The 22284-nt window shown below is 45.5% G+C and overlaps 1 protein-coding gene across 3 annotated transcripts; it reads right to left on the bottom strand.

Moving 5' to 3' along the window:
• Positions 1-989: 989 nt before the first annotated feature.
• On the bottom strand, positions 990-21140 carry LOC122612732 (homeobox protein orthopedia). 3 transcript variants are annotated; one of them, XM_043786542.1, is made up of 8 exons: positions 20569-21140; positions 19801-20064; positions 13931-14229; positions 13151-13306; positions 3938-4142; positions 3705-3830; positions 2562-2728; positions 990-2189 (listed from the first exon to the last, which is right to left on the bottom strand). In XM_043786542.1, the coding sequence occupies exons 2-8, from the start codon at positions 19829-19831 to the stop codon at positions 1920-1922; spliced, it is 1254 nt and encodes a 417-aa protein (XP_043642477.1). In that variant the 5' UTR covers positions 19832-20064; positions 20569-21140; the 3' UTR covers positions 990-1919. The 3 variants fall into 3 exon arrangements, with proteins under 3 accessions (XP_043642477.1, XP_043642476.1, XP_043642475.1); XM_043786541.1 differs by lacking the exon at positions 3705-3830 and having other exon boundaries at positions 13151-13285; positions 20569-21136; XM_043786540.1 differs by lacking the exon at positions 3705-3830 and having other exon boundaries at positions 20569-21135.
• Positions 21141-22284: the final 1144 nt, after the last annotated feature.

The raw sequence follows: 22284 nt of genomic DNA, 5'->3' as shown, positions 1-22284 counted from the left end.
TTCCGGTTCTGGTTACGGGTTACGGGTTACGGTCTATGCCAACTGGGCACTGGCCACTGGGCACTGGTCACTGGTGATGGAATGGGATGGGGATACGATGGCAATGCCAATAGTACTGCCACTGGTAGTGCAGACTCCACAGGCCAATTGTCGTGACAATGTGCATGTCAAATGTCAGGGAGCATTATAAAATTTATAAGCCCATGGATGCAGTCGGGTCGAGTTGCGACCTGCACTCCTGCCCCAATGCGACCCCAATCAGTGGGAGTCACTGCGAATGGAAATCGTCCTGGCCCCAGGACACACACACTCACCCGTAAAGCAGACTCTTATCAACGTTCACGTGTGTGTGTGTGGGGGGTGTGTATGCACACTGTCAAAGTTTTATAAATTTTGGCAATTTTCAGCTTAAACTTGTTTGACATTTGAGCATCTGCCTGTCGCCCCAATCCTATTCAATTATTGTAATTGCATCTGCAAGGGTTCAGGGGGCACAACGAGTGGCAAGTGGACACTCGTCCGGCAATTTCTGAATTATGAAAAGTCAAGAAATGCTGAGCTCTCAGTCGAAATCTCCACACTCATGTGACGCAGTTATTTGATAAACACAGTCAACGAGAAACTGGAAAACGGACAAATTTGAAGTCAGTTACTAGTAACTAACGAACTACTGGTGAAAACCAAAAAGGGATAAGGTTCATTTGTATGATTTTAAATATTGTGGCCACGTTGATGGGTACTTCATAGGAAATGTATCTATCTATCTATGTATCTGTAGTCATAGTATTCAAAGCCATAGTTTTTTTCATAGATACTCATTAGATATCAATTATCCACTCGATGCGAGCACAAAGTGAGCCACTCTATGAACGAGTTTTTCTTTTCGAGACCTCCATTTCACTCACTGGTATGCAAATCACGTTCAGCTTTTAATTTAGTTTACTATTTAATAATACGCATAATTACATACAGAGTAATTGTGTTTCGTTTTTTGTTTTAGTTGGATTTAAATTTAGGCTTAAACGATACAAGAAAGTCTATTACAAGTATGCCATGTATGCATGTACATATATATAGTGGTATTTGTAATTGTATAATTTGTAATTGGTAATCGTAAAAGTAATCCATTGGATGCGTGCACTCTGTATCTGTATCTGTATCTGTATCTGAATCGTTTTCAATTTCCAATTTTCGCTTTTCGGTTTTGTTATGAGAGCGTAGCTGAGATTTGAGCTGCGATTTGGGATTCATCTGGTTTCAGTTAGAGTTTGCTATAGTCGGGGCTGCTCGTTCGCCATGCTATGGGTTGTGGTTGTATCGTATGGTTGGATCGAGAGATAGCAACGGAAGTATACTGTCTATACACAAAAACAACAACACTTACATGAGAATAGATCTACTTACATACAGTCCTAAACAATTAGGCGTAATTATTTGTAATTATGCTTAAGTTATACGAACTAAGCGCCAGTTTCGCGCAATTCGGCTGGCCAAAAATTATTGTGACGCCACGAGGATACTTTTCGATCCATCCTCGCTGGCGATCCAGTTTATACAGCTGTCGTATACGGCAAATGTTACGTTTTAATTGTTAATTCTAGGTCTACAATTCATGCGGGAGTAGTTTCATAGTTGGCTTAGGTTCTAGCTTCGAATAAATCGTTAGTGCTCGTGCTCTCTCGCAAGCTTCGTTTCTCGTATACATGGTTTACATTCATCATAGTCTTTTAAGTTTAGTGGAAATCCTCGAAATCATGAAACAAATAATGCAAACACATAAATTGTACAATGCCCTAAGCCTAGGCCTATAAGTTTTGGTTATCTTATAACGCTTCGCTGGCGCAGCCTCGCAATTTGAATTCCCAACGGTCGGCTTTTCACCCGTAATCCGAAAAGCTTTCGAAGCTTTTCAACAAATTTCAGTAGACCGAGTTCGAATTCGAATTGTAGTGTTCGTAGTTGTGTGGCGCCATCTGTAGGTAGGAGGGAATCGCGTTTAGTTCCGACGCCCGCCGCCGCAGCGCTGCGATGCTGTGTAGTGTATCGTTGGCGCCATCTGACGGCGACTGCATGGACTGCGGTAGCTGCTGTTGTTGCTGTGTGGGTGTTGGTGGCGCCATCGGGTGGTGTTGGTGAGTTTGCTGTTGCTGATGTTGGTGAGTCTGTTGTTGTTGCTGTTGGTGCAGCGGCTGTTAAATAACAGAGATGGATTAACATTTAGTGTTGATTATTTACGCTTAATGGTTTTTTATAATTATAAACTAATGAAGTTTAAATGCAGACTGCAAGCTGAACTCATCTATTTAAATTTAAATTATTTGATATAGATATAGATATAGATATAGATATTCGTGGTTTATGTCATTGTTGAAGTAATAAACTTGGACCCATTATAAATTGAGCTTCTATAACTCATCTACAACTCATTTTATGACACACACCCAGTTAGTTTTATTTCCGCCTTGATTCAAAAACAGTGCCATAAGCTAGTTAAACTAATATTGTACTCATTCATCGGAGAACTGTTTCTTTTGTGGGCACAACTTTTGGGGGGCACTCACCATGGGCTCGCCGTTCAGCTCGTTCTGGCTGGAGTTCGGCTGCGCGGAAAGGGGCGGCGGGGTCACCGAGGAGCAGCTGTTCATGTTCGGCGGGGTGGTGGCGCTCGGCGAACCACTGGGCCCACAACTGACCCCGCCCACACTGTGCTGGTACATCATGGAGTCGCCTGCGGGGAGAATGACGAGACACATAATTAGTAAGCATCCTGTGGAATTGCACAGATAAGCGCTAAGTTATTGGTTTATTCGAACTTAAAAACTGGGCGACTTTTGGATATGGAAAATAACTATTAAATATTATAAGCAACATTCTGGGAGTTGAATTTATAGCCCATTCAAATTATATCAATGGAACATTCGATGCAGTTTTGCTTTATCAAAGGTGTTTGTTGAAACTTGATTGATAAGACGTGTACATCTTGCTGAACCCAGGATATAAAGCAACTTTTTTGTTGTCATTACGTGATGTCACCCAGTAATTTGTGCCAGCCAGGCGGGGCACACAAAATATGTAAAATCCTCAACAAAAAAGTGTAACAATGAAAACTTTGCTGACGGTAGCAAGAGCCGAAAAATACAAAATCGACATGAACATGTCTCCAAAATGTCAATTAGCACAACTATACGAAACCAAATAACAAAAAACAAAATAACGAAGTAACGAAGATGAAAAAATGACTTTGGGTATTCCTGAAAATTAAACGGCTGCCTGTTAATTGATCGAGCAAACAGGCTGTCCGGGGCATTATAAATGATACGATGTGCATATGTTTTTGGGGCTACCGAAAATCAAAAACCGAAAACTGAAGACCGAAAAAAGTGTGATGAGTTCAAAGAAATGTGAGACACAGCGGACTCGGCGTCGTGTTTGGTCAATTGTCGGGCAGAACTGAAACTGGAACTGAAACTGGATTTGGAATGGGAATTGGAACCCGATGGCATCGCAAGCAAAGCAAATAAATGCCTCCCGAGGCAAATAGGCGACTAAACAAAGCCCCCCGATAAATAAAATCATGCCAGGCGCAAAAGTGTCAACGGCTATAGCCCATTGTCGTCAGCATGCAGATGGAAAATTTCCGGGCATGTGATCGTCATGGTGGGGGTTTCTTTTGGGGGCCGGACACCCAACCCGGTGACACCTACCTAGAGCATTCAGACCGTAGTGCTGATAGCTGCCCGCTCCCAAGGCGGAACCCATGTTAATGCCCGAGTTTAGGCCGCTGTTCAGCGAGGACGACAGTGGCGACGACTGATTCAGCTGGCCAAAGCCTGCGCCCATTTGGTTTCCGAAGGAGCAGCAGTTGGTTGGCGAAATGGCAGCAGTTAGTAAGGGGTTTGTTAGTTGGGGGTCAGAGTCTTTCAGAGGAATCACTCACCTGCCGTCATCGGATTGACGCCCACGCTCCAGCGATCGCCGCCAAACATTCCCGTGCCACAGAGACCGTCGCCCATGGCGATATTGGTGATGTTGGCCCCGAACGGCGGAAGTCCATGGGAGGGCAGCAGGGCGCCCGGGGTGCGGAAGACGTTGGTGGTCTTCTTGCGCTTCTTCCACTTGGCGCGGCGGTTCTGGAACCAGACCTGTAAGGATAACGCGGTAATGAGCTATAGCAAAGGGGTAAACTATGATATTACAGTACTTCAACTACTTGATCGTTGGAATTCAAACTAATGTTTCTATTTGGGCCAAAACCAAGTGATTTAAAGGTAATTACATATTTAGCTTTAAGGGGCTTCCACAGCCTCATCCTTGAGCCGCTGACAGCCCTGCGAGTGTGTGCGTGTGTCGGCTCCGTGTGGGGCAAGCTCAGCCCAACCCCTCGGGGTTCTTCCGAAGTTGCTGCCTCCTACAAACATGGTCTTAATCGAGATCAATTACCGCCGTGACAGTCAAAACATGTCTCGACACAGCACACACACAGCACACCCGCACACACACGCAGAAGAGGCAACCGGACCACATTTACATGTGCATAAATTCGATATGTAAATTCCTCGGCCAATATGGGCAGTGGCCCACCCACCAGCCGGGCAATTTGGCATCTTTGACTACTACTACCGAGTGGCTGGCTGGCTGGACCTTCGATACGCTTTTGTCTTAGGGTCGAGGCGAGGGAGAGGTCGAGGCCCGTGGCGGATGTGCCCGCTTCAAATTGGCATTTCCATATGCATAAGAACAGCGCAGCCGAACAAGGTAGACACGTTGAGGTTTTGACATTTACAAGGCAGCACACAAGCACTCCTCACATCTCGCATCTCCTTTTGCAACACACCACACCCTATCCATCCACACCCCCACCCCCACTCACCCACACACTTGGATAGACAGGCGCGAGGAGTTGGGGCCAAAAAGGGTTGCCTACATTTAGGGGCAGGCTGTATCCGCTGGCTCTCTCAGCTATCTCAGCCATCAGCTCTCCACTTTCAGGCAGCGCTTTGCTTTCAGAACTGTTAGCATTTTATTTTTCAGCCTTCTTCGAGTTGTGCTTAAAAAACATAAAAACAAAGTGCCCGCCGTTGAATGACTAGTGACATGGAAACGATTTTGCCAGGCCATCAGGCCTTCGCATCCACATCACTCGCAGTCGGGTTGACAACTTAACCGTTATGCACAACCAGCCAACCAACCACCCACACAGGCACTTTCTGGCACACACACACAGGCACACTCATACACATGTGTACGTATATAGGTGGATGGCTATATAGTATTTATAAATCCCAGCATTTCGTGGCAAATCTTGAGCTGTCACCGACTGTCGGCGTCGACTGTTTCTGTCTGAGTGCGCCAGACTAATGGCAAAGGAATACGGAATACGGCCAAAACAGCGGGCCAAAAGCGAGAAAGGAGATGGCGGGGAGCAGTCGTGGCCTGGAAGAGCCAGAAAGAAAAATGGCAAGTTTCGAGCAAAGTAACTTTGCTTGTAAGGCCTTCTGATGGCCTGATGGTCCCCAGTGGGTTCGTCATATGTCGGACAACCTAAACCCAAACCAGAATCCAACCAGCTCGGGCAGAGAAAAAATCAATCTGAATTGAAAAATAAGTGTGTTATTTTCAAATATACAGATAACAAATCCTAGGATATAGTCATTTAAAAATGGATACTTCAATGTATAGTTCTTGTATAGTTCTTGCAAGTAAAGAGTTTATGCCAAGGATACCTGATTTTTGGACGTTCTATTACGCCCCATTCCTGAAGGAGTAGCTCCTAAATCGTTTTTACAATTAAATTGCTTATGAATTGACTATCATTATCTCTCTGTGTACGCACCCATCCCAACCGAGCAGAACTGGAACTATCGCAGGTTGTTCAGGTCGGAATATCACTCGTTTTCTGGATGTTACACCAGGGACGCTAATGTGCCAGATTGTGCCAGGGATAATGGATGGAGAATGGGTGGGATAATGGGGTGTAACATATATTTATGTAGGTATGTGTGTATGTACACACAGATATACAATATATATTTATGCCCGGGGGTTGGGCTGTGTCGGCGACCTTGACTTGTTTATGTTTTTTACGTGCTTATGCGTCGCTCTATTCATTAACTTTTAATTCAATAATTTAAGACAATGTCTGACTGTCTGGCCTCCGTTCTCGCCATCTCCCTCTCTCTCTCTCTCCCCCTCTCTGTCTCTCTTGCTCCGTCGCCTTCCCCCATTCGTGTTGCCGTCTCCTTCTGGCTTATGGGGTTCGGTAAATTTAATTTAGCTTGCTGTTTTATTTTGCTAGCCACATTCGTGTGAGAGCATTTCCCTATTCGACCGCACAGACACACCCACACACAAACACACACACACACACACACAGGGAATGCGAACGGAAGTAGGTGGAAGAAGAAGCGCGAGGCGGAAGGCAGCAAGAGGAAGAGAAAGCCAAAAGTCATTGCCTGCTTTTTTGTTCTAAGGCTGCGAGCCATTAAATTGGCATAACGTGCATGACGTGCACGGCACGTAAATAGGCGTTAAAATGTCGGTTAAACAAAACATTTATTTTTTATGTCTGCCCGAAAAGTGTTCGTATGTATTTGCATTATTTGGTGGTGTGTGTGTGCCAGGCAATCCCAGTTTGTATGTGTGTGCTTCCCAATGATTTGTTTCCACTGCTGCCTTCCGCCTGCGCGTTCCTTGAGTTGCAACCGATTGCCGTGAACCGTAACCCAAACCAAAGCACAAAAAATAGCTCCTTATGTCGCGTTAAATTGTGTGTCTAACGGTAATTTTTTAAGCTTCACCCTTATGCATAAATTATCAGCCGTTGAGTGGCTGTCCTCCAGCCCAAATTCAAATCATACGCCTTTTTTACGGCCTTTTAGGGAGGCATTTTCTAAGGAGATGAGATATTCATATTGGATATCTGCCAGCTTACTAAGAGTCCTTTGACAGGCAATCAAACCCATATTGGTTTATGATAATACAAAATTAATGATTTATGTGACAATTTCAGTGAATTATAGAAAATATTTAAAAGGTTTTTTCAGCAGCCTTCTTTAAATTGGTAGTAATTTGAATGGATAAGAAACATTTAAATCTGTATTACAAAGCTAATTACCAACCAGCTACTATCTACTTTAAGATTAACTTTTTCGATAAAATAAAACCTAGTTTAGTCTGCAGACTGCATGGCCAGACTCACAAAAAACGAGAACCCAAACAAGTTGGTGGTCCAAATAAAAATTCCAGCCATATGTTCCATACGAAAGCATTTCCATGTTTGGACTTTTAATTTTCACTTCACAACTGACACAAACAAAAGCAGTCACAAAGGCAGAGAAGACACCACCAGCAGAAGGCAGAAGGCAAAAGGCAAACAAACAAACAAACAACTGACAACGGCGACAGGGAGGGCAACTGTTGCAAATAATAAATGAGTCAAGTTCATGAAAAGGCAATTTCTTGTGGCAGGCCGCAGATATTAGCACCCAGTAGCAGCCGGGGAGTAGATTCAGAAATGCCCACGAGGGGCGAGCAAATGGAAGCAGAAGTCAGGAATTAAGTATCGGCTAAATTACACGGAGGAAGTGCGGCTGCAAATGGGATAACAAGTGATTTGCTTTGATTTTATGGGCTGGTGGCTGGTGCTGCGGGTGTCCTGCCCATCCGGGGTGGCAGAGTCGGAATCAGGATCTGGATCTGGGTGTACATGCCACGTTATGATGGGGTGGGTGTTGCAGGAGCGGCGGCTTTTTATTATGAACCTGTCTGTTTATTGGACCACTGTCAGTGCGAAACCCTCAGCTTATGATTGCAGTTGCGTGCCATAATGGTATGTCATCTATGTGATCCCCTCGTTGCCGGCTTGTTTACGATATCTGCTCTGCTCTGCTCTGCCCTGCTCGGTTCGTTATGCAACATTAATTGCACATTATGCCTAATGGCCGATTTAACAGCTGTAAGGATAATCAGAGCGAACTTGCAATCGGATTTTTTCACTTTTGCCCGTGATTTGCATGTGTCACCGAGTGCTCACATCGATGTCGACATAGAAAAGCACTTTGCCGCACAGCACAGCACAGCACAAGCCGCACTTGAAAAGCCAATTTCAAAATTATCAGTCAGCTGAAAGCGTCGCAGTTGTGTGAGAGTTGTGTGCAGAGAAATGCAATCAAAATTCGATTAGCCCCAATGCAAATATTATTTGCGGGACTAGTTGCAAACCGATGGAGTTCGAAGGACTGGTGGAGAGCGTCTCTTAATAAACTCTTGATTGGCAAAAGCCAGAAAGTGCAATAATATTTTTCGGCTCGTTTGCGTTGACAATTTTTGCTGGCCAGCATTCTGGCATACTGGCATCCTGGCTTTCTGGCATCCTGTAGATTGGTTATTGCCTCGCTCTCCGCTGTTGGATTTGTTGGGGGCATAATCAAAAATCAATTGGCCAGGTTATTGCTTTTCCTTTAGCCCACTTCACTCTCCACTCCACGCCGCACACTCCCCCCTCTGGGGAAAGGGGGGCTGCCAAGCAACCGAAATATAAAATGGCCACTCAACAAAGTCCACACAAACTGTCCCCTGGCTGCCGGCCTTTGATGTCGCCCTTGTTTTTCTTGGCTCTGCGTTGTCTTCGGCTCGAGCATCTTTTTATTATCATTACTGGTCCTATCTGCGCTCTCATATCCTGCGAGTGCGAGTGCGACTGCGACTGCGGCTCTGAGTGGTTTATGGAAATCGCTTTTCGGCCAATATCTTTTCATTCCTGAGCGTATAAAAAATGCGTATAAATTCATAAAATGCCGTCTCGACTTTGGCTTCCCTTTGCCCTTCTTGGCTCACATACACAGCCACACAAATACCAGTCGATTTATTTTATGTTATCCTTTAAATCCTGCTTTACGAGTCAGCCCCAACAACACTTGCCGCTACCCCAGAAAGCCACCCAAGCAACCCACCCACCCAGCTCGGAATTCCCCAGGGATTGGAGCTCCAAGCCGCCGAGACCGAGTCCACTATGGCCGTCTCTCTCCCACACTCCCGCAGCCCACTCTAGCCGTCTCTTTCGGGGAAAAGTGTCCTTTGACAGACAGCATCAAAGCGACTCCTTGGCCCCTTTTGGGGTTGCCGAGACCGAGTGCTGAACTTGGTGATTTATGAAATAGTTTTGCATATTCACTTGTTTTCTCCGATTTTTTGGGACTTGTGTTTTTCATTTCGGCCATTCATTTTGTGGGTTGCCGTGGGCAACTGCAGCCTCCTTACGGCGCTCAGATTGGGATTCAGATTCGGGGATTGGGCTAAGGGGTTCCGGGGGTATTGGGGGATGGTGTCCAATGCAACCCCCGAAAATGTTACGCTGCATTCGTGGAGCATGCGCAGCTCCAGGATGCTGTCCTCGCACTCGTTTTGTTCCCAGCTTTACAAAGTTTTTCAGCCTTTTTTCGCTTCTTTTTGGTTCTTTTTCTTTCTGTTTTTTTTTTATTTTGTGTTTGGGTCGTGGGGACTCTTGTCATTCTATCAATGGCGGCAGCATTTGGAGCAGCTTATCCCAGAAAAGACCCCCAAACTGCCGCCCATCCCGCAGAAGTCCGTCCGGCACTTTGGCACGCCATTTTCACACAAACATTTCAATGAAAAGTATCAACGAAATTGCTTTTGGAATTGCTTCATATGCCATAAACAGAATGCGTGCCAGATTTCCTTGATGCTCTTTATGTGCATTTTATGGAGAATGCGCCCCTCCCCCCTCCCTCCCATTTTCCCAGTTGGCTTGCGTTTCAGTTTTAAAGCTCTGGCTAAATTTAGCCCGTCCACTTATTTGGTATGGCTGCCACTTTTCCTTTTCCTCGTCGGTTGCATATTTTCGTTTCTGGTATTTCAATTAAAGTTTAATTAAAATTTGCGATGCCATGGTTATACAGACGCGACCCAGTCGCCTTTGCACCAACTTCGAGTGCCTCGCTGAAAAATATTCGCCATTTTACAGTGTCCCCTTGTCTCCTTGACCCCGTGTATCCCCCCTGCCCCTCCCCCTATTCCACCCACTTTCAGCCGGGTTTTTTAATAAAGATGCTCTCTTTTTATGAGAATATTTCGTCTAATTTTGGCGTAGAACTCGCATATTGTCAGGGAGTAACAAAGATATAGCTGATATTCCCAGAATCCTGTTTTCTCCCGTTCTCCAGGATCTGGAGCAGTTGGGAGGGGGGAGGGGGGAACGGCTATTAGAGGGGCATTAGGCGGCTCAGCAAATAAATTAGTTCTGTCTGAAGTCGAGGCAATAATTTATCACTGAGTTCCTTCATTCTGAACGGGAATGGGAATGGCCACTTCGCTTAGCACAATCGATATTGCCGCTTCCTGCTGAGTCAGGAATAGTAAAAGTTCCTTGTAGGAAACATATAATCTCAAATATTAAGACATAGGTTTCTAAAAACATTGAATTAGAATACGACATTTAAAATAATCGATAGTAAGCATCTCACAGTAGTTAAATATGCACACACAATTGTAGTTCATTGAAAACAACTTTGATGAGTTTGTGTGAAAGTTGCTATGTGAAAGATTCACATCACTGAGATTGCATTTGTTATAAGCTGGTTGCCAGGCAAATGATTAGTTTTCTTAGTTTCTGCATTCAGCACATTCCACGCGAATTTGCCTGAGAACTGGCCAGGTTGCCGGGCAAATTAATCACGTGAGAAATTCATTTAGTGCACCGGCACACACCCACCAACACAGACACGTGCTGTGCCGCCGCTCGACCTTTCCCCCTGCCCCTGCCCCCTGACCCACCCCACCCCCGGTGTTGCAACAATTTAATAAACAAACCAATAAATGTAGCAGCCTGCGAGACAAAGGCGAAGAACGGTGCTGTTGACAATGCCAGATCATGATAAGTCAATTTGGTGGGCCATCTTCTGGCCACACCCCCGTGGCAAGCCCCACCCCCCGCCAAAAAGGCTGCCCCCCGCGGGGATGTCACGTGTGACAAGCAGATTGTCCTTTGCACAAATTGTGCACAGTGTGAAAACACAAATTAACAATTGCCGGGTTGCCGCCCGCTGCTTTCGGCTATTCTAATTTGGCCCAAAACAAATCCGATTAGGCAAGAGCGCGAGGAGGGGCAGCTGCTCCTTAACTGCGATCTTTATGTTTATTAAATTATATTCACCATAAATGCGGCTCCTTTGTAAGCCGCACGTGTGCGTTGGCCGCTCAGCCACTACGCACTACGTGCGCCTCATAACTTATGCACCTGCTGAATATCCTTGCCCGGGCAAATATCCTTGTGCTTCCTTAACACACACACACGCGCATAACTTGGACTTGATTTTCGGTGGCTAATATGGACAAGCGTTTTTCGGGCATTTATATAGCAAAGGATGAGGGGGAGGGGAGTGGCGGGAGGGCTGTCTTTATGCCGTCATTAACTGCAAATCCTTGTAGATTGATTTAGGGCCAGACGTGTAGACGTGTGTGTGCATATCGAATGAAGGCCCGACCTCAGCGCTCTCGCATCGCCGTGAAAGTGTGAAATTTTCGATGCTCTAAATGTTTTATTTCGCCTTCGACTGCGAACTTAATTTATATGCTAATTTTATTAAACAGCAATCCCAAAACTAATCCAACGGCCTGACATCCACTAAGCCGCAACGACAACGCAAAATCAAGCATTAAAACAGCAGGATTGCAACAACAACGTGGAAAGAAAGCTATGCGAAAGCCGACGGCAGTTCTAACTGAACAACATCCAGACTCACCCCGCATCCCGCATCCTGCACCCCGCATCCTGCTGATTTTACCCCCTGGCAGGTGATTGCATTGTCCTTTCGGACAACCGGATCCCGGGCGCTGGCGAAGTGGTTGGAAAAAAGCATTAACGGGCAAACACTGATACGCAATTATTAAAACAATTTATCAAAGTAGGACACATCCGGCGGCTGGGCAGGATGCGATGTGGGCAGGATCATCATGAAGGTGTCGCCGCCGCTCAGTTGCTCACTCATGGCTAATTGTTTTAGCTGGAGCAGAAGCTGGCAGTAGCTACCAGTAGTAGTTGTAGTCCAAAAGTCAGAGAGGCCAAAAGCCCCAAGTTCTTGGCATTCATTTACACCGCAGAGCGATTGCCGCCCATTTTCGGAGCACAAATCCCAGGCAATGAGCAAAAGCAAGCAGTGAAAGCGGAAGCGGAAGCTTAAACACAAATTTAATGAAGCAGTAAATTCGATTGTCGCATAAACAATGCCCGCCCGCATGCAAAAAGGACCTTCGCGGAGCTGGGATTCGGGATTCGGGGCTCGGGGATTCGGGGATTCGGTGGGGCGAACGGGAGAGAGAGACAAGGATAATGGCAGCCAGCTGCACGGGGGAGCTGTGCCAGCCACAAAAGGATAATGCCCATTGTGTGTATGTATGCATGTGCCTCTGTGTGTGTGTGTCTGTGTGTTTGGCACAAACTTTCCAGGCAAAAAGCAAGAGCATCCTGTGTGTGTGTGTGTGGCTGAATGCCCGACTAAATGTGACTTTATGTGCTTTAATAAAGTATAATTTTGGGCGCTTAAATGGCGTTCGGCGGCGACTTTCAGCCCAGAGCCTCGTAAACTGTTGCAAGCTGGCAGAAGGATGAACCCCCTCCCCCCTGCCATCCGAAATCCAAATGTCCGTTGCGGTTGTGTGCAACACAAGTGAAATGTCATGTCGCTCCAAAAACGAACTGAGTCCGATATGCCGACAGCTACGACCACTGACAACTGTCGAGCCGCAGGACAAACCACGCAAAGTTAGTTGGTACAGAGAAAGAAAAGTAGGAGCACTGCACGCAAAATGACTCACAACTAGGAAATTTAACAATAATAACTAAAAGGTCAAAAAGAACAGTCTTATTTTGGCTTTAGTTTATAGTTAGATAAGTTTTCTTTATGTGAAAATCTAAGCTAATTGAAAAGTGACTGCAATCACTATAACAAGCCAATTGCTGTGTGGCAGGATATGAAGCCATGTCCTTACATATGCAAAGCTGCACTTAGTTAAATAAAATCCCTGATACAGATTGAACTGCCTAATGAACACAGACTCTCTTTTGAAGAGATAGAACCCCTTTTCCCGCCACTATTCCTGTCAAGAACGAGATTTCTCTGCGGGATTAACTCACCTGGACGCGGGACTCGGTGAGGCCGATGCGCATGGCGATCTCCTCGCGCATGAAGATGTCCGGATAGTGGGTCTTCGAGAAGCAGCGCTCCAGCTCGTTCAGCTGGGCGGGCGTGAAGCGGGTGCGGTGGCGCTTCTGCTTGTTTTTGTCCAGGTGCTGGAAGACAGACACGGCGAGGGTGAAAGGATAATGAGTGGATTGTCCTGGATGGATGGCTGTTGACAACAGTGACAGTGAACTACCATACTAGAAATGCAAGCTACGCACTACGTTAGGGTATACAGATTACAGTTTACGGTTTACGGATTACGGATTACAGAAGTTACACTAAACTAGGTAGTAGTGGGTTAGAGTTCTACGGTTGTAAAGTATGAAAATCAAAGTACACTTACTTTTGGTTTATAGTTTACGTATATGATTCATAAGATACGAATATGATTCATGGCACATTTAATTAGGTTCATTACACAATTCAGAACACACACATTCACGTTTTTGGAAACAGATTTTCATTGGCATTTTCGTTTCAGATTTCGAATTTCAGATCGGATCGGATCGAATTGGTTTGTATTTGATTTTGGATTTGGATTTTGTAGCATAGCAGAGTAGAATTTGAAGGAAAAAATAAACATCGAAAAGAACATGGATTATTAAAAAAGTTTCGTATCAACTATGACGCTATGTGACGCATCCTCTCTCCTGCCACAAGGACACTCTCCCTCTCTCTCTCTCTCTCTTCCGCTCTCTCTCTCTCTCTCTATATAGCGCTGGCCTGCTCACCTGATCCTGTTGCTGCATGCTGTTGTTGTTGTTGCCGTTGCCGTTGTTGTTGCCGTTGCCGTTGCCACTGCTTCCGTTGCCGTTGCCGCCGTTCAGCGCATTGGAATTGTCGCACAGTCCGCCGGAAATGTGCAGGCGTGCCACGCCCCCGCCCACTGGCACTCCGCCGGAGGAAGCACCGCCTCCCGCTCCGCCGCCAAGATCGGCCAAGTTGGGGCCCACAGGCAGTTGGCCAAAACTATTGACGCCCGCGTGCAGTGCTGTCAACGCGGCCTTTGGCAGATCACAATCCTTGGGGCCTGAAATGGAAACATGGTGTTTAAAATACTATATTATTTAAAACACAGTTACATAGCGATTGGTAGAAAACTACAACAAAAACTGTTAGGAGAGCTTGCTTCTTATGGCCAAGAAGCAGATTTTGGCCATGGCCGGCGGCTTTTTACGCTCACTTATTATTGAATTTATCTTCCTAAATCATAAAAAACCATTCTGCGGATCAGAAAGGTGTACTAAGTTATTTATTTATTCCGAAATATTTACTGAATTGCACAAATCAATTGTCACTTTAGATCTTTATTTTCAGCTGGCTTGGAAAAATATCTCAAAAGCTCTAATAAGACTTTACTTGACTAAGGTCGATCGATTTATATTTTTGTACGGAATAATGCTGTTCTTCGTATCGGTTTGGTTGCTGAATCTGATTTCGGACCGCGTGCACTGGCTGGCTTGGAATATATTGAAACTGATTCTGCTGCAGTTGGCCATTATTCCACCGATTCTTGCCTGTACATACATTTGGTGTGAATACAATCGACGAACTCGTAGATATGCGCTATTAAACGGATACAACTTGCGGCGCAATGAAGCTAGAATGGTTGCCAATCGTCCGTTGTCCAATGTGAATGTAAGTAGTTGCTGATTGGCTTAATTATTGGAAATACGTTGTATAAATGCACAATAATTCACAGATAGAAGGTCAGGACTGAAGCTTGAATGCCACTGAAAACACAGACACACACGCACACGAAGTTGGCAAATGTTTTGTTGAATTGTTGTTGTTGATTATCAAAAATGTTTCACAACTGAACTCCGCATTCACATGTGTGCCGCTCAAATGGAAAACGTTTGTTTTTCTATAGTAATTAATTTCGATTGGCGACCGCCGAGCGAACGAACTAGAGGATTGCTCGAAACGAACTGCGGCGATCGGATAAATTGAATTTTTCAACAACCTGTCATTCAGAAGGCGAAAGATGCCAAAAACAGTAACGAACGTGAGAGAGCGGCCCAGAGCAGAAGAAACCGAGGTGCGAGATATGCACAGATATGGCCAGAAGTTGAGATACACATGCAGATACAGATACACAGATACAGATACAGATACAGATGCAGATACAAAAAGCGAGAGAGAGAGCCGCCAAGTGCTAACCCCTTTTCTACCTTCAGGCCTCACTTGACTACGTAACGTATTTTATTTTGTTGCCTTATTATTTGTACGTGTATATCGCTGGATGGCACTGGATTGCTGGATTGGTAGTGAGTGAAAAGGGTTCGGGGTTTGGGATTCACGGGAGAGTCATCTTCATCGTACGCCTGGAATTTTTAACATGTACGTGCGAGAGAGACTCCGGCCCAACTCTTTCCGCCCGATTCCCTTTGTGGCCCGGACTCAACTGTTGCTGCAAGTCAAACATTTACTCATCGCCGGTTGATGCGAACTCTCGTCCCCGAGTTGTAACCTTTGGGGGACGGCACCCCTGCGCGATGCCGTCACGATGGCCATTCGATTGGATTGGGCCCAAAGTGAAGGTGTAGGCGGCATTGAGGCAACTGGCCAGTTTCCGCCGAAAGCGAGTCCGACATGCAAATCACAACTAAGCGGAAAAAGAAAAGAAACTACCTCCTCCACCTCCAACTGCTTCCCAATCCTTTTTTCCAGTTGCAATCCACATTTCGATTTCTCAAGCGGACAACGCAGCACTCACGATTGCCGACTTTGATGTTGGCGGTGGCGGGAATGGCGGCTCTCAATGATTTTTATTGTTTTCGAGCTGGACTTGTTAAAATTTCGGCATACATCACAGACACACGTACGTCAGCAATGCGGAGCGATACAAGATATTCGACGAAAGCGATGCCAGCTCAGTATCACTGGCACTGGTGGTCAGCAGCAGGTGAACGAGTTCAGAGCGTCGAGAGACGCCACATAAAACCATAAATATAAATATCAACAAATAAAAGATATGGAGTTCCTACAAGCGACATTCCCTGAAGCAGGCCTTTTGTAGTTGTTGCGCTTTAAAACGCTGCCCGGAAAGTGCTAATTTTTACACATACACCCAGTGCGGCTACTGTTCATTAGCGATTTTCAGATGGTGACGTCCCCAATCGGGACCAAACCCCTCCGTCGCCTCTCGAAACTGCCAGCCCCCCCGAAAAGACTAAGATACTGCAATTGTGGCAAACTGTAGCAGAGAGATACGAAAGTATCTGAAGCTGCCAGCCAGCTCACTGACATATATTTTTAGGGCATTACGCAGCACGCATCGAATGGCGTTTAAACTTCGAAAAACTCTCTGCTCGTGATTAGTAAATTTAAGGCGCGGTGTTAGGTGCGATATCTCCATCGAGTTGGCTGCTCAATCCCTCAGCTGGAAATTCACGCTCGATGGCAACATCTCAAACATGTATCCGCTGCGAGCAGATAGCAGATAGCAGATAGATACTCGTATGCATATCCACAGATACATCGCCGTTGGTTCGCTGGTTCGTTGGTCCGTTGCTCCAAAGAAGTGCGACTTTTAACATCCAACTGTTCCCGCTTCCTTCTGTTTTCTCAAATCGAATTTCAAATATTGTACCTACATACGATACACTTATGAGTGTGTGTATGTGTGCAGAGGGGCAGTGTGTTTGGGCCACGTTTGGGAGCCATAAAATAGCGCCACTTCTCGAAATCGCACTTGGCCGGTGGAAACGCGGTCCGGCTTGGCTAGTTAGTTAGTTGGTCTAACTTTGATTTTTTCACCTCGCCTTTTACAGTTGTAACACATAAATATTAAAAAGAAGCAGCCCTAACTGTTCATTGTGTATGCAGATCCAGATGACGCAGTAGTCCCATTCAGGGCCAAAGTTTCTGGATTCTGAAGTCAACTATAAGTGGCAGCTCAATGGGTTAACCTGTTAGCATTTTCACTATTACAAAAGTTAACACAAATATATAAGATATAGGATGTAAGATTAACTAAACAAATAAGCTCAATAAAACATCTTTGTATTTATATAATCAAAATCCAATCCAATTAAGCTACTTATCACAAAGTTTCAATTGCATAAGTAGTATAAAAACACATTTCCCCCATTGTTTGTACTTTCAAAAATCGAAATACTGTGATTTCAATTAATTAAACGCCCCAACCCATTACCAATTTTCCCGCTGAACATAAGAAAGCTGACAAACATTTGCCAAAAACTGTGTGTAAACCGCAAAACGGACATAAAAACCTATGCATGTTCCCAAATCATTAGGACGCGTGCTAATAGGGCATAATTTTGTTATCTATCATCGTAATTTAGTTTGGTCCTCCAGCAAATTTGCTGCCTGGCCCGAAATTGCGATAGCGTTAATACGAAACTGTAAACATTGCAGCGGCAACATGTACGCAGATACAGATGCAGATAGAGATGCGGATACAAACACTCCGGACCCAGATACATTTACATGTGGCCTGAAGCGAACATTTTAGTTGGTCCGGCGAGAAAGAGGAGCGAAACGAAATGAAAACCGCACAAAGCGATTAATTAATTAAAATTGGCAAACATGAATTTATCGCGCAAGCAATTTGCACAATTTGCGCAAATCAGTTTGCCTGTTTTTGGGAGCGAACGACGCGATTTCTCCCGCAAAATATATGGACCTCTGGCCGGAATGACCGGAATGGCCAGCCGAATGGCCAGAAACGCACTTCCATGGCAGAGCGAGCACTTGCATCCAGATGCGCCGCCGTCAGTTGCATGTGCATTCTGCAATGTGCATAATTATTGAAATTTGGAAATTGTGCGGTTTTTAGCAGGACATAGGCTTTGGGCTCCAGTTGGCAAACTACGCTGCAGATCGCTCGGATTGGATTGGTTTTGGATTGGATGGTATGGGATGGGATGGGATACGATTGGATTGGAATGGCGTGGCATGGAATCTGGGCTGCTCCAACAACTAACCGCAACTGGGAACAGAATCCGCAGCAACCGCAAAACATTTCAATGCAAAGCGGATATGGGAGTTGGGCTGCTGGGGTGGAGGGGCAATGGGGGGTTTAAGCCATGTTCAGCGGGATTAAGCACACATATTTCACTAGCCTAGGCCACCGCAAAAATGCCGAACGCACAAAGCGAAGCACACGCAGATATTTCGAGGTTGCACTGGGGGGTCTTTGCAAATTACAAATGCAATCATGAAATTAATTTAATTAATGCGAGGCTCACGAAAAAAGCGCCCAAACGAGCGCCTTTCGAGCTTCTTGCGCTTCGCATGCAAATGAAGCATTAGTAGGGGAGGCGACAATACGGGGAAAGTTCTGCCATTTCTTTGCATGCAAATTGCTCTTAATTGTAAGAGGACCCCCCTTCTACAATCCACTTTGCCCCTCTCGACCACCACGCAACCAGTATGCAAATGTTTTTTGGCCTCTCTGTTGTGCGAAACTCGGTAAAAAGGCTCAGGAAATTTATTATGGCAGACTCCAGCACTGCGGGCAGGATTTGGCCAAAGGATTCCGCACTGCGATTCATTGAAATTTATAGTTTTTCATGGGCAAACGGAGCACGCAGAAGTTGAATCCGGCGAAAACTTTAAAGCCCAACTTTGACAGTCGCCATCCATAACAGATAGCCAGTGGCAGCCAGTGAGATCAGTTTCAGGACTCAGTCTCAGTGTAAACTCCTCGCTAGCCTTTAATTAAACAGCCATCTTCAATGGCAACTATGGACATTACGCATACGCCGCGTGGGCCAAGTGGCGTGGACAATTGGCGCGTGAAAAATGGCAATAAATTAATAAAAGTAATTAATGGCTACGTTTCGAAGGACGCAAGGATGCTGGCAATAAAAATTGAATAAAAACGCGAGCCATAACTCATCCATGGCTGCAGCAGTTGCAGTTGCAGCTGCAATTGCACTTGCAAACTGTATTTTCTGGTAGTGTTGGCCGGCTAACAACAAATTGATTGCCAAAATTGAAAGTGCTTGAATCGTTGATCAACAGTGTGGTAAAAATAATTTATTCATCTGCACACACCTACATACGTATGTACATATGTACATACGTACGTGTATGCGGATTTATTAATATATTAATATGAGGACACAAGTACAGTTTGATAATTATGTGCGTGCGCCGAGTGAATGAGTGTGTGAATGTAATTCACAATTTGCGGCATATTTAAAAGAGCAATTATATCAATTAACACAAACACACCCACACCCAATTGGGAATCGGAATGGGAATGGGCATGGGCATGGGAATGGGCATGGGAATCCGGAGAAGGTTTGCCGAGTTAGTTAAATACACAACTTAATTATTGCTAAATGCACGCGACACCTGGCGCCATCTGGTTAGACGTCTCAATTATAGGCCATTTAGCAGACATTGGAGATGAGATGAGATTGCAAGATCGGAAGTACGAGTAACTACCCCCCACCCAGCCGCGATCTTTGGGGCTTGTGGGTGTGCTCAAGAAATTAGTTTAATTATGGCCAGCCGGATCGGATGCCATGGATTAATACACACATTATTATACATTAGCGCAATTCACTTGCCGATCTTAATTGCAACATTATACTTTCAAAAGGGGTTGGGGAAGAAAACTTACCCAGCACATTGGCCCCAAGATTGTTCAGCATGTTTGCCGAGAAGTTGCGGATCGACAGAGTCGACAGTTTGTCGCTGTTTCTGATTGCTGCTCCAAGAGTTAAGATTCGGGATCCAATTTGATTGAATCGGGAATCGATATCGGACTGGTGGCGGAATCCCAATGGGACTTCCTGCTCGTATACTCGTCTATCACAGAACGTTGGAGTTCAAGTTCACCTGCGGTGCAAATTACATCTCAATTGTTCGGTGGAAATGGGTGTGGCTGCAAGTAAACAGATTGGTTATTTTGGCTGGCTGCTTTCTGCTCAAGTCAAATGTAAATATATGTTGATTTTTGCCTTCTGGAAGTACTTGTTAATTTTGCAGTACTAAAACTTGTTTATGTTTATGTTTACAGTATACATTGTATAAATCAGCTTTTAACATTTTGCAATTACACTACAATGTAACAGTATTACTCGTATCATAAATGAGTGTTTGATTTTCGTCTGTTTTCTCTTCTTTTGAGTAATGTGCCAAAGCTAATATTTTCTTGGCAAAACGTTTAAGAATACTAATTGCTTGTGTGCTGTAAATATTTAGCCCGCTCATGAACTTTGACCCCTTGTCAAATGTCCAGCTACTCGTATTTGGGTAATTTGAGTATTGTGCGAATTACCAGAAAACTAAATCCGTTTCACTTTCCTTAACCGCAGAAACTTCTGCCAAAGTTCGATTGTGTGGGTATTTGCATTGAGTTTTATTGCTCATTTGGCCAAGGACTCACCTGGCTCCTCCTACTCCTCGTCCTTTTCCGTCCGCCTCCTTGTTTTCTGGTGGTGTATGCCACAGGGTTATGGGCTGAGGTCAGAGTTCAGGGCAGCAGACGATCAAATTGCCATAGTAAAATTAATTAAATGCCTTGACCATAAAAAAGCCAAAGAAATTAAATCCAAGTCACTTGGCCGGAAGTTGAAAAGTTTCCTTAGCTCTCACTCACACACACACACACACACGCACAGTTGGCGCACACACACTTGCACACAAAGACACAGGGACACGCAGACATGCACAGCTTAGGGACACGCAATGAAACGGAAGTCGAAATCGTTTATTGATGAACTGTTTGACCAACTGACAGCCGGACACTGTCCGCCGGAGGACACGGCTGCTTCCACCACCGGGTGTGGTCGCTCGTCCTTGTTTCTACTGTTTAATTGATAGCTTTTCGCACTTTGGGCACATTTTCACTTGGTTATGCCATGGCATTTCCTTCCCACTTAGATCAATTCGGTTAATGGTGTCTCTTTGCTGGCGACGGCTTTGTAGGCACTGACAAACGGAAACGGATCGAAATGGATCGCATCGGAGCTGTACGCCGTATACGTAGCGCTGCTCGCTTGCATTTGAGGGCAGTGCGAAAAAATCAAAGCGAATTGACTACACAGGCCCCTGATAACTTCGACAACAACGACTGCGCACTGGCGCCGCATCCAATCGCCACCCCCTCGCACAATTGACGGTTAAGTCAAGCGTTATCTCTGCCAGCGGGCTGCTTATCTCCCGCATTGATTTGCGAAAATCACAAAGAGAACACAGCGCATACAGGCGTGGAAGAGAGACAGCTAGCTGAGCCCACAGCCATCTTGCCTTCCAGCCCAGCGTGCTGTCTCGCTCGCGCTTGCTCTGCATGGCGGTTGCTAGAGCAGGCCAGCTACACGCGCTGTGCATAGGCCAGGCCACGCCCACTATGCAGGCCAACGAATGAGGGAACTCTGGGGGGGTTCTGCGTGGCCCAGAACGATAGCACTTTTTGGCGCCCTCTGCGATAACAGCTCCTGCCGCCTATCGATAGACGGAAAGTGCCATCGATGCCGAAACAACAGGCTCGCTTCGATTCCCCTCGAAAAAGGACTTCGACGAAACTCCACAGCTGGTCGCGTTGGCAACCGGCGCTGGGGCCACAGTTATTGCCGAAAGTCCACTCCCCCAAAAATGCGCCTTGAATTCTTATTCAGCGCTGTTGATGCCACGTGTCAACCTTCAGCCTCACCTGTTGTCCTTTATTAGTTTCTGTTTCCTTTTTTTTTGTTTCCCCCCTCTTAGCAGAGGAAAGAGGGGAAGTACCGCCGACATTCGGCGGAATTTTATAATATTTTGCATGCTGCACAAACGTTGAATTAGCCAGACAACGGAATGCCGGGCGAAATAAGAGTTTGTCATGGCAACCGCAATTCAAAGGATTCCACCCCACTACACCCCACACCCCACACCCTACACCCAGTTCAAAGTCCTCCCAACGCCCCTCACTGACTGCTTATTATGCTGGCCTCCTTCTGCCAACCAATACATATTATACGGCTAAATCGGGGGCGTTAATTAAAAAGTGTAGGTACCAATTAAAACCACAAGAAGCTTGTAAAAACGCAGCATTTGCAGTTCGTTTTTCAATGAGCATAATGCAAACTTCACACTTGTGCGGTGCCAAATGTTCTTAAGTAAT

This window comes from Drosophila teissieri, chromosome 2R (genome assembly GCF_016746235.2).
Source record: "Drosophila teissieri strain GT53w chromosome 2R, Prin_Dtei_1.1, whole genome shotgun sequence".
Lineage (NCBI taxonomy): Eukaryota > Metazoa > Arthropoda > Insecta > Diptera > Drosophilidae > Drosophila > Drosophila teissieri.
Note: the sequence above shows the minus strand (reverse complement) of the source record. Positions and strands in the feature narration are given on the sequence as shown.

Coding starts and splice junctions, on each gene's coding strand:
- LOC122612732 (XM_043786542.1), bottom strand. CDS start 19,831: ATGCTGAACAATCTTGGGGCCAATGTGCTGG. Junction 3,831..3,937: donor CGTCAATCCGATGACGGCAG/GTGAGTGATTCC, acceptor AAATGGGCGCAG/GCTTTGGCCAGCTGAATCAG. Junction 2,190..2,561: donor AGCTGAACGGCGAGCCCATG/GTGAGTGCCCCC, acceptor GTTATTTAACAG/CCGCTGCACCAACAGCAACA.